The following is a 14,459-nucleotide window of genomic DNA, read 5'->3' as shown; positions in this document are numbered from 1 at the left end:
CTAGCCAGGGAGAACATTGGATCATTAAAAAGCCAATTACATGAGCAAGTAATAACAAGCTCACTTGACTATAGCCCAAGAATAAATCAAATAATAAATCCAAATCAAACATTCGTTTAATTTTTAACGCGATTATCTCGATCGACAAGTTAATCCAATATACTAAAACACATGTTGATAACACTAAAATTACCAACAAAACCCGTCCATTAAAGCATACCAAATGGATGTTTTATCCGGCTAAAGATAATTAATTAGGTGAATACTGTATAAACACATGGATCAAGCAATGCATACTTTGCAAAACAAGTATTTAGACCCTTTAATGTCTCGGAGTACACGAAGTCCACTTCAAGATAATCCAAATAAAACACTAAACCTAAGAGAGCAAGAACACATATTTCTATGCGTATTTGCATGTGATTCAGTTGCAGAACATTTAATCCATCCTCTTATCAAAACCAATAGTAGTTGCATGTGATTCAGTTGCAGAACATTTAATCCATCCTCTTATCAAAACCAATATACTATAACTTAGCTAAAATCATTACATAATCATCAAGAAATAGCAATTGATTACATAAATCCATGATCGAAAAATTCAGTGACACAGACTTTATTTAGAAGCATCATACGAGTTATTCGACATTACAATAATAAAAGAAACGACTCTTAGAATTTATGACACCACATTCGATAACACAAACGACGACTTCTCTAGACTACCTTGTATACCAATGTCTGGATTTATAACCAACACGTCCTTTTGATGTTCTCCTTTAGTAATTTGGCTTCACATTCAACCGGGAAGCTATCTTCTGCCCCAAAGACTTGTCAGCCTGCAAAAACATTATATTATGTTTGTACTGCAAATTCTTTAAAGTAAACATTAAGTCAAACTGGTCAGTAACTATTTTAACTAAGGAAAGAAAGTCTAACCTGAGACCAGTATGAAATCCAAATCGACTGGACCTCATGGGTGACACGCGGGTCAGACAGAGCACCAACAAGTCTGTTGATGAAACGTTCTTGCCTGTAAAATATATTAAATTACAACCATGTTAGATGATTAATAAAAGTAGATATGTAATTTAAAGCAAACAGATTATATACCTGTCTGGTGCAAAGGATCTGTATCTCTCCCCTGGCTGCTTGAAGTTGTTTTCTTTCGCAATCACACACTGCATCAGTCCCAAAACATTAAACATTTAATTACTTGATTATCAAAATTGAGCTTTCATTAAAATTAAGCCATGTTTGAAAAGAAAAAAGAAAAGGAAAATAAATAAGCGATAACCAACCTTATCACGCTTTCCTGACAACCTAACGGGAGGAATAGGGTACTGCTCTGCATGACGAGCAGGATCATATCTTGAAGGGAAGTAATCAATCTGCAAAAGAAAAAGAATAATATAGTAAATAAGAATAAAACTTATTATGATAATAATAATATTATAATTATTATTATTATAATTGTTATAAAAAAGTATACCTCTTCATCTCTGTGCATGAAATTCATGAATCCATCATAGTGGTTATTATGATGAGCACACTTAGGAGCATTGGCCGGAAGCTGCAAATAGTTCGGTCCAAGACGATGTCTCTGCGTGTCAGAATACGAGAAAATACGCGTTTGAAGTAACTTATCATCTGAATAGTAAATTCCAGGAACAATAATTGCAGGACAAAACGCCAGCTGTTCATTCTCAGCAAAGAAGTTGTCAATGTTCTTGTTCAAAACCAAACGACCAACAGGCTGCAGTGGCAAGATATCCTCAGGCCAGGTCTTGGTCACATCAAGCGGGTCAAAGTCAAACCTATCCTCGTGATCCGGGTCAATAGTCTGAATAAAAAGCTTCCATTCCGGATAATTTCCAGCAGCAATAGAATCATAAAGATCTTGTGTCGCGTGGCTGTGATTAGCTCCACCAACTTTGATGGCTTCCTCTTCCAACAAACTTTTAACGCCACATGTTGGTTTCCAGTGGAACTTCACGTAATATGCTTTCCCTGCTTTGTTAATCAAAGTGTAGGTGTTAACACCGGATCCTTCCATGTGTCGGTAATCTTGTGGCACGCCAATATCATCTTGAAGAAATGTGAACATGTGCAAACTTTCGGGATGGTGGGAGAAGAAATCCAAAACCCTCCAGTCTTCTTGAATGTGTGATTTAGGGTTTGGTTTCAGTGAATGAACCATGTCTGGAAATTTCATCCCGTCACGAATGAAGAACACCGGGAAATTGTTTCCCACCAAATCAAAGTTTCCCTACAAACGTAAATGATTAGTAAAGGCCATATAGGATGAAGTAACATTTATCCATATATATACACATATATAGACATGGGTGTTTTACCTCTCGGGTATAGAACTTCACAGCAAAACCTCTAGGGTCTCTGAGGGTTTCAGGACTACCACGCTCATGGATAACAGTAGAGAACCGAACAATAACAGGCGTTTGAACACCAGGGGCGCGAAGGAAATCAGCGCACGTGAGGGCAGAAATGTCATGTGTGACTTCAAAAAACCCCTTTGCACTAGCACCTCTAGCATGAACAACACGTTCAGGGATACGTTCACGATCAAAGTTAGCTAGCTTCTCCACCAAATGGTAATCTTCTAGAAGGATTGGGCCTGTTTAATGGGAAATATATTATGATTAGTGGAACTTTTATGCATTGTATACGATAAACATGGTAAATGTCAAGAAATAGTGTTTAATACCTCTGGTGCCGACTGTCAATGATGAGTTGTTGTTGTAAACGGGTGCACCAGAATTGGTGGTCCAAAATGGAGAATTGTAAGCACTTGAAGAACGGTACTGCATCAATCAAGAAAGTAATACCATGAGTCACCAATTAAATCGCAATAAAACAGTGAAAATGCAAATAACCATAAGAAGAAATGAAGAATCCTATGTTGCACAGTTTTATGTATGCTAACAAATATAGCTAAATCATTCGATCTTCAATAAGTAATTTTTAGCTAAATTGAGTTAAACATGGACTCAGAACTTTGAAATAATTAGCTAAAACTATATAACATGAGCTACACTTCACACGTTTTTTTACATATTTACTGCCAAGAACTTTGAAATAATCAGCATAATATTATGAGCTTTATTTCAAACTTTTTACAAAAGAATTCAAACTTTTTTTTTTTTTTTTTGCATATTTACTATCAATAACGTTGAAATAATTAGCTAAAATCATATATTATGAGCTTTACTTCAAACTCCTTTTTTTTTGGCATATTTACTTACAAGAGCATTGAAATAATCAGCTAAAAGCATACTTACAGCTAAAATCAAACATTTACAAAAGAAATCAAACTTTTTTTTAACATATTTACCACCAATAGCTTTAAAACAAATAGCTTCAACTATATATTAACTTCTTAAAATTCAAACAAGAGCTCAATAATCAAAAACCTAATCAGATTCCCTCTGAATTCATAAAACTTAACATCACTTCTATTCTAATTATGTGTATGTATCGACTTCGATCACTATAAACCCTAAATAACATAAAACTAAATCTCCCAATTAGGGCATAGTTAATCCAATACACCAAAAGCTCATCAAATATCTTCAATTGAATCAGAAACATTCAAAATCAAGTAATCAGACATTAGATTCAATACTGATAGATAACCGATTGCACGATAACGATCATCTAACCTAACTGATCACATAATAATAATAAATTAATAATAATGAGAAAGAGTATTAGTTTGAGTGTTGTTTTGAACCTTGTAAGGATCCATGGATGACTTGAAGGTGTATGATGATAGCTTGGGGAGATGAGAAGACTATTTTGCTCTTATCGTCTGCTCTGAGACTTTTATATAAGAGCTTTGGGGTGGTTATTATTATTTACAACTATATTATTTTTGTCCTCAATTATCTTCACTATTTTTTTTCCTTTTCGCGTGCTTAGATATTGGTGATAAATTATCACGAGAAAATGGAATATACCGCTAATATCCTGACCGTTTGTCTAGTCACTAGTGCCATCAAGTGTTTATCTTTATCAAAATGGTGTGAGCTAAGTCTTCTAAATTATGCATTAGGTAGATTTTTGGAAAATATGTAGAATAGAATATACGGGTTTGATTGCTAAAACTTCGCAAACATGATGGTTCATTGGTTATTGAATTTTGTGAGTTAACTTTTCTAAAGGACTTAAAAGGAGTTCTATTCATTGTTTACTCTAAATCGAAAACCAGGACAAGTCTGATATAAGTCTAAGTTGTATCATTATTTTGATATGATTGAGTGTTTTGACCATTTGAGTCGAGTTAGGACCTTACTTTGCTAAGGGTCTAGATAGTTTGAATGACCCTAAGTTTGTCAAGCTAGTATTTGACAAAAATATATACTAGTATTCGTAGTGTTGCATCCAACATTTAAGTATTTGATGGGATTTGACAATCCAAATCTCATTTCCATTTATCATCTTAGAGCATTCTTATCCGATCCCTAAAATTTTGTGAGGGAAGTTTGTAAATTATAGGGTGAGGTTTTGAGTGTAAATTATAGGGCGGAGAGATAAAATGTATAATTTTTTGTAAATTTGGGGAAAAGGTAGTGATTTTTTTGTAAATTATAGGGTGCTGAGAGAAAACTGTAATGATTAAAGTATAAAAAATATTATTTAATAAAACAGAAAAGAGAAGTGTAGTGTTTTTTAGTGTAATTATAGAGACAGTGATAGAGGATCGGTTGAGAATGCTCTTATGTGAATACAAGTTACCGGTTGGAATTTTGGTTACCCAAAACTCGAATTTTGGACCCATCGCAAAATAACTTGAATATCAGATACCATCTACAAATTTAACGATTCTATATTAGCAATTCTAAGTATTTTAAAAACTTCTGAGTATCTGCAATTACATATTATGATTATGTGAACACGTATGAGGTTAATTTAGACTAAACACTGGTATCATTTATACTCATGCATTTTTTTTTTATTAAATCTCATACGAGATCTTGTATATTAACACTCATCCTGAATGTTTAAGGTTTTCATCAACCTATATAAACAACAATAAACAACACATAACACACGTAATATGCATGTTAAAATAAAGGAAGACGATATTTTGAATGATATATACTGTTATTTAAAAAAATAAAAAATAAAGGATGCCAGGTTTCATGTTAAGGTGGGTCCTACAGTTTACCATTATGTAGAGGTGAAAAAACCAAGGTGGATGGGAGATGGGATAAAGCCATGAATAGAATAAAATAAAATATTGTATGCTTTGATTTAAGTTACCTAAAATAATAAGTTTACATAAACTATCCCAAAGTTTGCTTTAATTGTCATTTAGATCCTTAAGTTCTCTTCAAATGTACATCACAAAACTTTTAATGCTCTGATAACTACGAATACTATATTTAATATGAAATACTTGATACGACAACTTAATACACATTTATTATATTTATGAACTATCCTTTTATGTATAATAAAATGTTGTGAATATAACAAATCGTTCAAGAAAAGTATTCACTTATTATTTATATAGTTTACTACATATTTAGAAATATAATTAATACTCTATTAGTTTATTAGCATTAAAAACATAAGAAAGTGATACAATGGTAACTTGATTTTTGATTAATTCAGCGGTCCTATGGTGTAGTTAAAAAAGAGAATGGGTTGATAAGATCATAACCAAATATTTGTTTTGATCTAACAATTAAGACCTTGATTTTTATTCAAAAATATAGTTGACGGTAAATGCTATATGTGTGTTGAAAATTCGATTGCAAATCCAAGACAGAAACCCTAAATCCGAACATCACATGTGACATAAATAAATATATGATTTATGTTCATGCTCTTTAATCTACCTTTTTTCATAAAATAATTTCTTTAGGGTCTTTATTTAACTTAGTTATATAAATTATGGTACTATTTCAAAACATATAAATTAATTGGCACACCAAGCTACTCTACCTTATCCTTAATTTTGGATTTTAATAAAATTAAAAAAGAGCCACTCGTGCCATTTGATGACCTGGACCTCTAATAACCGGACACGTGTTGATCAGTGCTTTGAAACGTGTGCTCATCAACTCCATCTACTTGGTGTGAACACAGATTGGGGTATGAAGATGCTTTATGATAAGGTTTTTCTTTTTGTTGGAAATTAGCCACAAAAAGTATTTTTTTTTAATTTCAATTTTTGGGTTTTTTATTAGTGACAACAACTTCAATTTTGTTTCTATTTGTTAATTATACATATTAAAAATACTAAAACCACTAAAATAAATATTCTCAAACCTAAACCGTTGAAATATTGTAGTCTAAACTAGTAATTTTAGAGGATAGTTATTTTTCTTTATTTGTAATTTGTTGTCCACCTTTCCAACACACACTTTCATGTTATCAACAAATTAAGCAAATTTATGTTAATAAGGTAATAGACTATTAGTAAGACGACAATAATCAGGTTCTAGGTATTTCTAAACTAGCTTATGTGGTAAATAGATTGACATAACTAACATGTCTTATAAAAGGATGTTGTATAGTATGGATATATGTGTCGACCTCTTAAACCGGTTAGGATTAAATTTTAAAAAAAATATTTATACGTTTAACTTGTTATTGTTAAGCCATTTTCCCGTTTACAAACTTTATTATAATCAGTCAACATGCTCATGACCCATTTAACCTGTAAATTTGAAAATAACTTGTCAACAAATTTAGACTTGCCAATCCGTTTGACCACTTTGGCAAACATGTTATACCGGTCACGCTTAGGTTATATGACTAATGGCTTTAAGGGGGTTTGAGTTAGGTTAAATGTATTTGACATGAATAAATATATGATTCGTGTGCAAGCTAATGTTAATTACTTTAATCTGTCAACTGACATAGTTGTCATCCGAGATACATAGTAGGCTAATAGCTAAACTTATCATAATGTCTTTCTAATTGCTTTTTGAACGTATGTTTTAAATATAATAAAAATGTCATTAAAAATATTAGTAGGATAATCTTGTTTGTTTGATTGTAAAATCAACTAATATAAATGGCACATTATAAGATGGTGAAAGAAATATTAATTTAACGAAATAAGAGCATCTCCACCGGTGTTTGTGTGGAGGTTTTTGTTGACGTGGAATGGTGCAAACAAAAGTTTACGGGTGAAGACAAACGTTTGTAGAGGTGTTTGTTTGTATTTTCAAACTTTTGAAATGTGGGTTTGTAGTGGCCCCACCACAACCACTACACACAAATTATATACATATATATACATATTTATTATATAGTAGTAAAAGTTGGTAGTGATGTGGAGATTTTTATTGGTTTATGGGTGGAGTAAAAAGTGGGGCTTTTTTAAAAAAATGGTTAGAGTATGATGTGGCGATGAGGTGGAGGTTTGAATTGGTTTATTGGTGTGGATTCTCTAAGTGTCAGTACTTTAATTTTACCTATATAGAGATCACATATAATATAATTTAATTAAAGTTGAAACATGTAATTACCTGGTTTTGAAGTGATAATGGGCTTTATCCTTGATCAGATCTGCAGAGAGACAAAATGGGGCTAAAGCATTTGGGCCATTTGTTTGGCCCAATACAACCCCAAAAATCATATCAGTTTTAGATTAAAGTTAAAAAGAAATTGAAATTAATTTTTGTTTGCAAAGAGCTATTTCCTACCATGAGATAATGGAATTGACCATGATTAAGTCAACGAGTCAAAATTTTCGGTCGATTCTCATGAAGCAGATTGGTGAACATGAGGCCCCCACCTTAGGGCCTTGCCGCGGTTGTCATGCCAAGTGGGCTAATAACTATTTCAAACTATGGATCATCTCTTACACATTTGGCCCATTGGGCCATGAGGCCATATTCCTATTGGGCTTTTCACGTCCAATAATCAAAAGCCCACAAACATACATACACACACAAGCCCACATAAACAAAACTTATACATGCCAAATTACAGCCTTTCAAGCTTCATACCCATGGGCCAAGCCCAGTCCTATCTATTTTTCTCACAAGGCCCGGCCCGGCCCAACTAAACAAAGAATATATCAACAGAAGCATCAAATAGATAGCAAAAAAGCATTACATTACATTCATAGAAAAAGTAACATAAACATAAGTTTATACTTTCTCTTAGACGTGCACTTATTCTAAGTTTCAGGTTCCATAGTGAAATAAAACATTACAGAACGAAAGGAAGGACGAAAACATCAACAAAGTTTGTGTAACGTAACAAACTTATAGACGGACCTTCTTTTATATCAGCATGATCATCAATATAACTTGATCGGCCCGACCTGTAACATACTTATGTTCAATAATTGGGACGCACATTGAGGCGTGATGCTATCTTCTGGCCCAGAGACTGGTCAGCCTGCAACCCAAAATGCACCAAAATCAACACATATTTTTAAGAGAGTCTTCTGTATTTTGACTGGCGTAAAACATTACAAACCTGGGTCCAGAATGAGATCCAAATGCTGCGGAGCTCGTGGGTGACCCGTGGGTCGGATAACATCTTAACCATTCTGACAATGAACCTGTCTTGCCTGTAGAAAGAACATGAATAGTTTTAGAATATTGATTAAGTCTTGGAATATTTTTAATAAAACAAACTGACATAAAACATGTACCTTTCTGGATCCCATGATCTGTACCTATCTCCCGGCTGCTTGAAATCGTTAAATTTCGGGATCACAGTCTGCATTCACAAAAAAAAAAAAAAAAAAAAAGAGTTACTTCAGTGATTGTTACTGCAAACCTGCCAATGATAAAAGATCTAACCCTGTCACGGGTTCCAGTCACTGTAACACAGTTGATCGGGTACTGCTGAGCGTGTTGAACACGATCATACCTCGAAGGGAAGTAATCAACCTGCCTGAAAAAAGAACCCAAAATTATATTAAGGTAAAAAGCTAGCACTAATATGTTAAAATAAATTAAAGAACACACCTCCTCATCTCTATGCATGAAATTCATATTCCCATCATAATGATTATTATGATGAGCACACTTAGGAGCATTAACCGGGAGCTGCAAGTAGTTTGGTCCAAGACGGTGCCTTTGAGTGTCCGAATAAGCAAAAATCCGCCCTTGAATCATCTTATCATTCGAGTAATAAATCCCTGGGACAACAAGTCCCGGGTTGAACGCCAACTGCTCATTCTCAGCAAAGAAGTTATCAATATTCTTGTTCAAAACCATCCGCCCAACAGGCTGCAACGGTATGACGTCCTCCGGCCAAATCATGGTGCCATCAAGCGGGTCAAAGTCAAGCCTATCTTCATGATCGGGGTCAATCACCTGAAGATACAACTTCCATTCCGGGAAGTTACCAGCTTGAATCGAGTCATAAAGATCTTGAGTCGCGTGACTGTGATTCGCACCACCAATCTTGACCGCTTCGTCGTCCATCAAACATTTGACTCCACATGTTGGTTTCCATGTGAACTTCACATAGTGTACTTTGCCTTCTTTGTTGACTAAAGTCAAAGTGTTGACACTTGACCCTTCCATGTGTCGGTAATCGGTTGGGATACCGACGTCATCGAGCCAGAATGTCATGGTGTTCAAGCTTTCCGGATGGTTGTGACAAGAAGTCAAGAATCCTCCAGTCTTCTTGGATATGCGACTTCGGGTTTGGCTTGAACGCATGGATCACATCAGGGAACGCCATTGCGTCGCGTGTGAAAAACACTGGGAAGTTGTTTCCCACAATGTCAAAGTTACCCTATAAGTTCAACACAAATAAATCATTAAGTCACAATATTTATCAACAAACCATATATTCATTTTCGTTACCTCTCGGGTGTAAAACTTTGTGGCAAACCCTCTAGGGTCTCTGATGGTTTCGGGGCTTCCACGCTCATGGATAACAGTCGAGAACCGAACGATTGTAGGAGTCTGGACTCCAGGGGCCCGGAGGAAGTCAGCACAGGTGAGATGAGTAACGTCATGTGTGACCTCGAAGAACCCCTTAGCACTCGCACCCCTTGCGTGAACTATACGTTCGGGGATCCTTTCGCGTGTGAAATTAGCAAGTTTCTCAACCAAATGGTAATCTTCTAGCAGAATTGGACCTGTAATTTTTCATAGTTCATGATATTAGACACCAAGCTGTACACAATATGGCCATAAGGTCTATACGACTCATATGTTCAATAATATTTATTTGAATGATCAAAATTTGCAAGTTTTATAGTTATATGTTTAATTAACCTAAACGACTGAGCGACCTTTTTTAATTTTCTTTTCTAGCATCGGGATGGTGTGCGAACCATATGAAGTGATCAAAAAAGGAAAAGAAGCGGTGGTAAATTCGTAATTACTATGAATAGAGCAATTACCCTACGACAAAACACAAGTAGGGCAACTAACACGATTATTATGACTTTACTTTATTTTGTTGTAATAATTACTAGCGCAATTATTTTGACTTTACAAGTGGAGCAACTAGCGTAATTGTTATGACAAAATCAGCACAACATAACGGATCGAGTAGCATCAAATCGAATTATTGTAATTTTTACCTCGATTTCCAACGGTCAATGATGCAGTGTTGTTGTAAACAGGCGCACCGGCGTTTGTTGTCCAGAACGGGGAGTTGTAAGCACTTGACGGGCGTTGCTACAGCAAGTCAAACAATTAAAAATAGATTAGCAAACGTGACACATGAGTAAATACTGTTGATTATTCCATATATAACAACAACAACAACAATAGTGTTATGATCCGCAGTATTTACATCAGGGTGTGGGAGGATGAGTTTCGCGTCCTGCACAACCGGGCGAAACAGCTAAATCAATTTCATTAGTTTTATTTTATTGAAAAAACATTCCAACAGATTATCACATGGCGGTTGGATCTGGCCAACGACCAGACAAGGTAGGTGTATCAAAGGTGACACTGTATTCTTTTAATACGTATCATGAATAGTAATATTAAAACCGTATAATTTATTTATATGAAAACAAATAAAAACGTAAGTAATGTATGTACGTGTGACTGTGTGTAGACTGAAAATCATTATGTAACTGTAGAGGTCTAATAGTATCTTACAAAAGTACATAGACCGAGCATCTATTTTTTTTTCAAAACTGGATCGAGCGTCTATTTAATTCACAATTTTCAGAAATTTTAGAAGAATAACTATTTAATATAAAAAAATTTTGAACTTTTATTTGCTATTTAAATTAAACGAATGAACTTTAAAATGTAAATATGACCAGATAAATTGAAAATCCATTGATTATTAGATCTACCACTAGTGTCAGATCTGGATGAAAAGCTGATAAGTAGCTCAGATTTAAAAAAAGTTTGTTCAGGGATAGCCGGCACATAAAATTTTTAAAAAAATTAAATAACCTAAAATTGTATTTCGTCAAAAAAATTGAGCGGAAGATGGGCCACCCCTCAACCATGGTCAGATCCGTCCTGGTTTACCACAACATAGTATCATCCACTACATAGGATCTACCTGTTTGGCTGTTTACCTAAATCATTATTGTAGCTTGGTGGTACTAGAAAACGAAATCACACACAAAAATTCTGGTCCACATCTTGCAATTATATGCAAAAGGGCAAAACAATCTAGGACTTGTTTATTTTAAGGTTTGAATTCTTGAATTAAAAAAAAGGTTATTTGTTTAAAGTTTTAGATCTATAAGTTATATGTAATGAAGCCCAACAAAGACTAGTGAATTTAAGGTAATGTTTGATTTACAAATAAGATTGAAAATGAGTATAAATACTAATATAATTAAAAATAATAATCAACTTTTGAAATGAGGGTGATAGTTAAGATTGGAATCTTAAGTTCTTATGTTTGAAACCTAGTTTAAAGGGTTTTACCATACAGTTATGTGTTTACTTTTGATGGTGTTCTTGGGTGAGTCGAGCCTCACGTGTCAAAACCATTATGGATTATTAACATCCCGCTTCAGAAAGACTCACTCTAATATTGGATGGTTGATTCCAAATGCTTGTTAAAAAAATTACTCATGGATATTATTTTGTGAATTTAATTAGGTGATGGCAACCGTCTATTATAATCATTAAATCAAAAGGACAAATAATTATGATTTAATAAACACTCAATTTTCTTCACACTAAGATTACTCGATTTTCTTCATATTTATACAAATACTAAATATATTCATATAAGACAAGTTGTGTCATCTAAAGCAAGACACGTATTGTGATCGTTCAAGACGTAACTAAGACAAGTCAAGCCCATGCGTCCTACCTTTGGATCTTAGCTAGCTCACTCAAGCCACCTTGATCTGTCGCTTTTAAGCGGTTTTAGCCTTGATCAGGATCGAATACAACCATTTTGTTCCAATGAACATGTATAAACTCAAGCCATGATTCGATTATTGTTCATACAATATCCATTAGATCTAACACTCATTAATTTTCCAATAGTTAGATAACAACAAACAACATAAGATTTAATGCTTGTCAGTTTGTCCATAGTTCGATAACAACAAAAATACACGCATGATCCAACACAAAAGCGTGTCTCGTGTTGCATGCAATATGATCACGGTGATCGACGGGCAATCTTCATAAGAGAAAGTTGTATGTAAACGTATTAAATTTATAATAAACTTATTTCATAGAAATAAACTAAAGACAAAATTAGAGTAAAGTTTCAGTATTTAATCATTCCAAGTAGTGTCATTGTATGCATGAATGAGTTGTACAATAACAAGATTATTATCATAGAGTTGTACCTTGTAGGGATCCATGATATGGATGAGATCAAAGAAAAGAAAGTAGAGAGAAGCTTTCCGCTTGGGATCACCTTGTCAATCAAAACCTAATGTTTGCTACTATTTATAAGGAAAATATCTTATGTGCTAGTTCAAAAATATAATAAATAAAATAATAATTTATAACAATAATAATGACTTTTGTAATGTTATTTGGAAAATTATGGAAGTGCATTATTGTAAGTGATAATCTACTAAAAAATTCAACTTTATAAAATCATCCAGAGTAGTCTCCTCATATATTTGTGAGCGGGTGCTGTACATTATAGAAACTAGCTTTATAACCCGTGTGATACACGAAATGCTTAAAAGAAATATAATTAAGCTATAGAAATTAAATGAATAAGTTTAAAAAAAACTATATTTTATTAAATTAAATGGTTTTATAAGTTCAAATTATAATTTCTAATGAAATACTTATACGAATACATGGTGTATTCCTCACACAATTTCTTCATAATTACGAAAAAAATGCACCTAGTGATTTTATAAGTTGTAATTATACATACACTATGTTAGGTACCCGTGTAGAACACGAGTTAGAATAAATTAATTTATTTAAATGATAACACAATGTGAAATACAAAAAATATTTTCAACATATAAAAAATATTAAGATATGGTAGAATAAATTATACAATATACAATACATAATATGTAATAAATAGCTGAAAATTCATAAATCTCTAAATATTTCTTTGTATACAATATTTGTAATTAATATTATATAACTTTAATTGTGATAAGCAAGGTAGTGATTACACTTTGTTAAAATTTGTAATTTAATTTGTAACTTTATCATTCATATTAAAATTAGTAGTTTCACTTTGTTTTTGGTTTCAACTCTAGATAATAAAACACATAATTACCCATGTGTTTAAACATGTTGTCTCAAAAACAAACAAACCATCTAAAACGATTGACGTTAGTTTTTATTAATCTTCATTGCAAAGCAAACATTAAGTGAAAATTTCTTCCTTTGAAATTTGAAATTAATTATTTTTATCTAAATCAACGTGAAAATTTTAACCTCTATACAATATTTGTAATTTTAACCTCTATATCAAAATTAGTAGTTTTGTTTTGTTTTTTGCTTTCAACTTTAGATAATAAAACACTAACTTACCATGCGTTAAAATAGGTTGTCTCAAAAACAAATCAACTATCTATAATGATTGGCCTTAGTTTTTATTAATCTTTATTGCAAAAACAAATATAAAGTGAAAATTTCTTTCTTTGAAATTTGAAATGAATTATTTAATCTAAATCAATGTGAAAAATAATTACTTATAACAACTTAATATTAATAACTAATACAATATTTTATATAAAAATAAATAATATATTTATGTTAGTATTAAAATTTTCAAATCAAAAAATAATTATTAAAAGGAAAAAAATAATAGATTAAAAAGAAAAAAGTTAAATATAAACTATTAATAAGAAAAGAGAAATGTATTTAATAAGAGAGAGAAGTGGGAAAATTTTGTAAGAAGTTATCTTGTGTGATGTCATGTGGCATTGAGAAACCTTTATTTATTATATAATATTAGGTTAAATACTTGTGTATACATGGGTTGGGTAAACTATATTAACAAAAGAACAAAACAATGTGAAATACTTATACGTACTAATTTGGTATTAGATGAATGAATATGAAAATGTATTACAACGT

General features: G+C 32.7%; 1 protein-coding gene and 1 pseudogene across 2 annotated transcripts; both read right to left on the bottom strand.

Annotated features, from left to right (window-relative positions):
* Positions 1-630: 630 nt before the first annotated feature.
* On the bottom strand, positions 631-3,792 carry LOC143594947 (catalase). Its single transcript, XM_077074121.1, has 8 exons — positions 3,752-3,792; positions 2,726-2,822; positions 2,358-2,635; positions 1,493-2,269; positions 1,302-1,391; positions 1,114-1,181; positions 940-1,033; positions 631-839 (listed from the first exon to the last, which is right to left on the bottom strand). The coding sequence occupies exons 1-8, from the start codon at positions 3,764-3,766 to the stop codon at positions 780-782; spliced, it is 1,479 nt and encodes a 492-aa protein (XP_076930236.1). The 5' UTR covers positions 3,767-3,792; the 3' UTR covers positions 631-779.
* Positions 3,793-8,151: 4,359 nt separating this feature from the next.
* Positions 8,152-12,834, bottom strand: LOC143594946 (catalase-like; annotated as a pseudogene). The gene is made up of 8 exons (XR_013146440.1): positions 12,746-12,834; positions 10,541-10,637; positions 9,813-10,090; positions 8,964-9,741; positions 8,796-8,885; positions 8,645-8,712; positions 8,467-8,560; positions 8,152-8,385 (listed from the first exon to the last, which is right to left on the bottom strand). The product of XR_013146440.1 is annotated as a catalase-like (transcript).
* Between the last annotated feature and the right edge of the window lie 1,625 nt (positions 12,835-14,459).

Source organism: Bidens hawaiensis, unplaced genomic scaffold, assembly GCF_021521415.1.
Source record: "Bidens hawaiensis isolate Kalapana, Puna unplaced genomic scaffold, B.hawaiensis_p1.1 tig00044351_1, whole genome shotgun sequence".
NCBI classification, from domain to species: Eukaryota; Viridiplantae; Streptophyta; class Magnoliopsida; order Asterales; family Asteraceae; genus Bidens; species Bidens hawaiensis.
The sequence above is the reverse complement of the archived record's forward strand: the minus strand, read 5'-3'. Positions and strand labels throughout refer to the sequence as shown.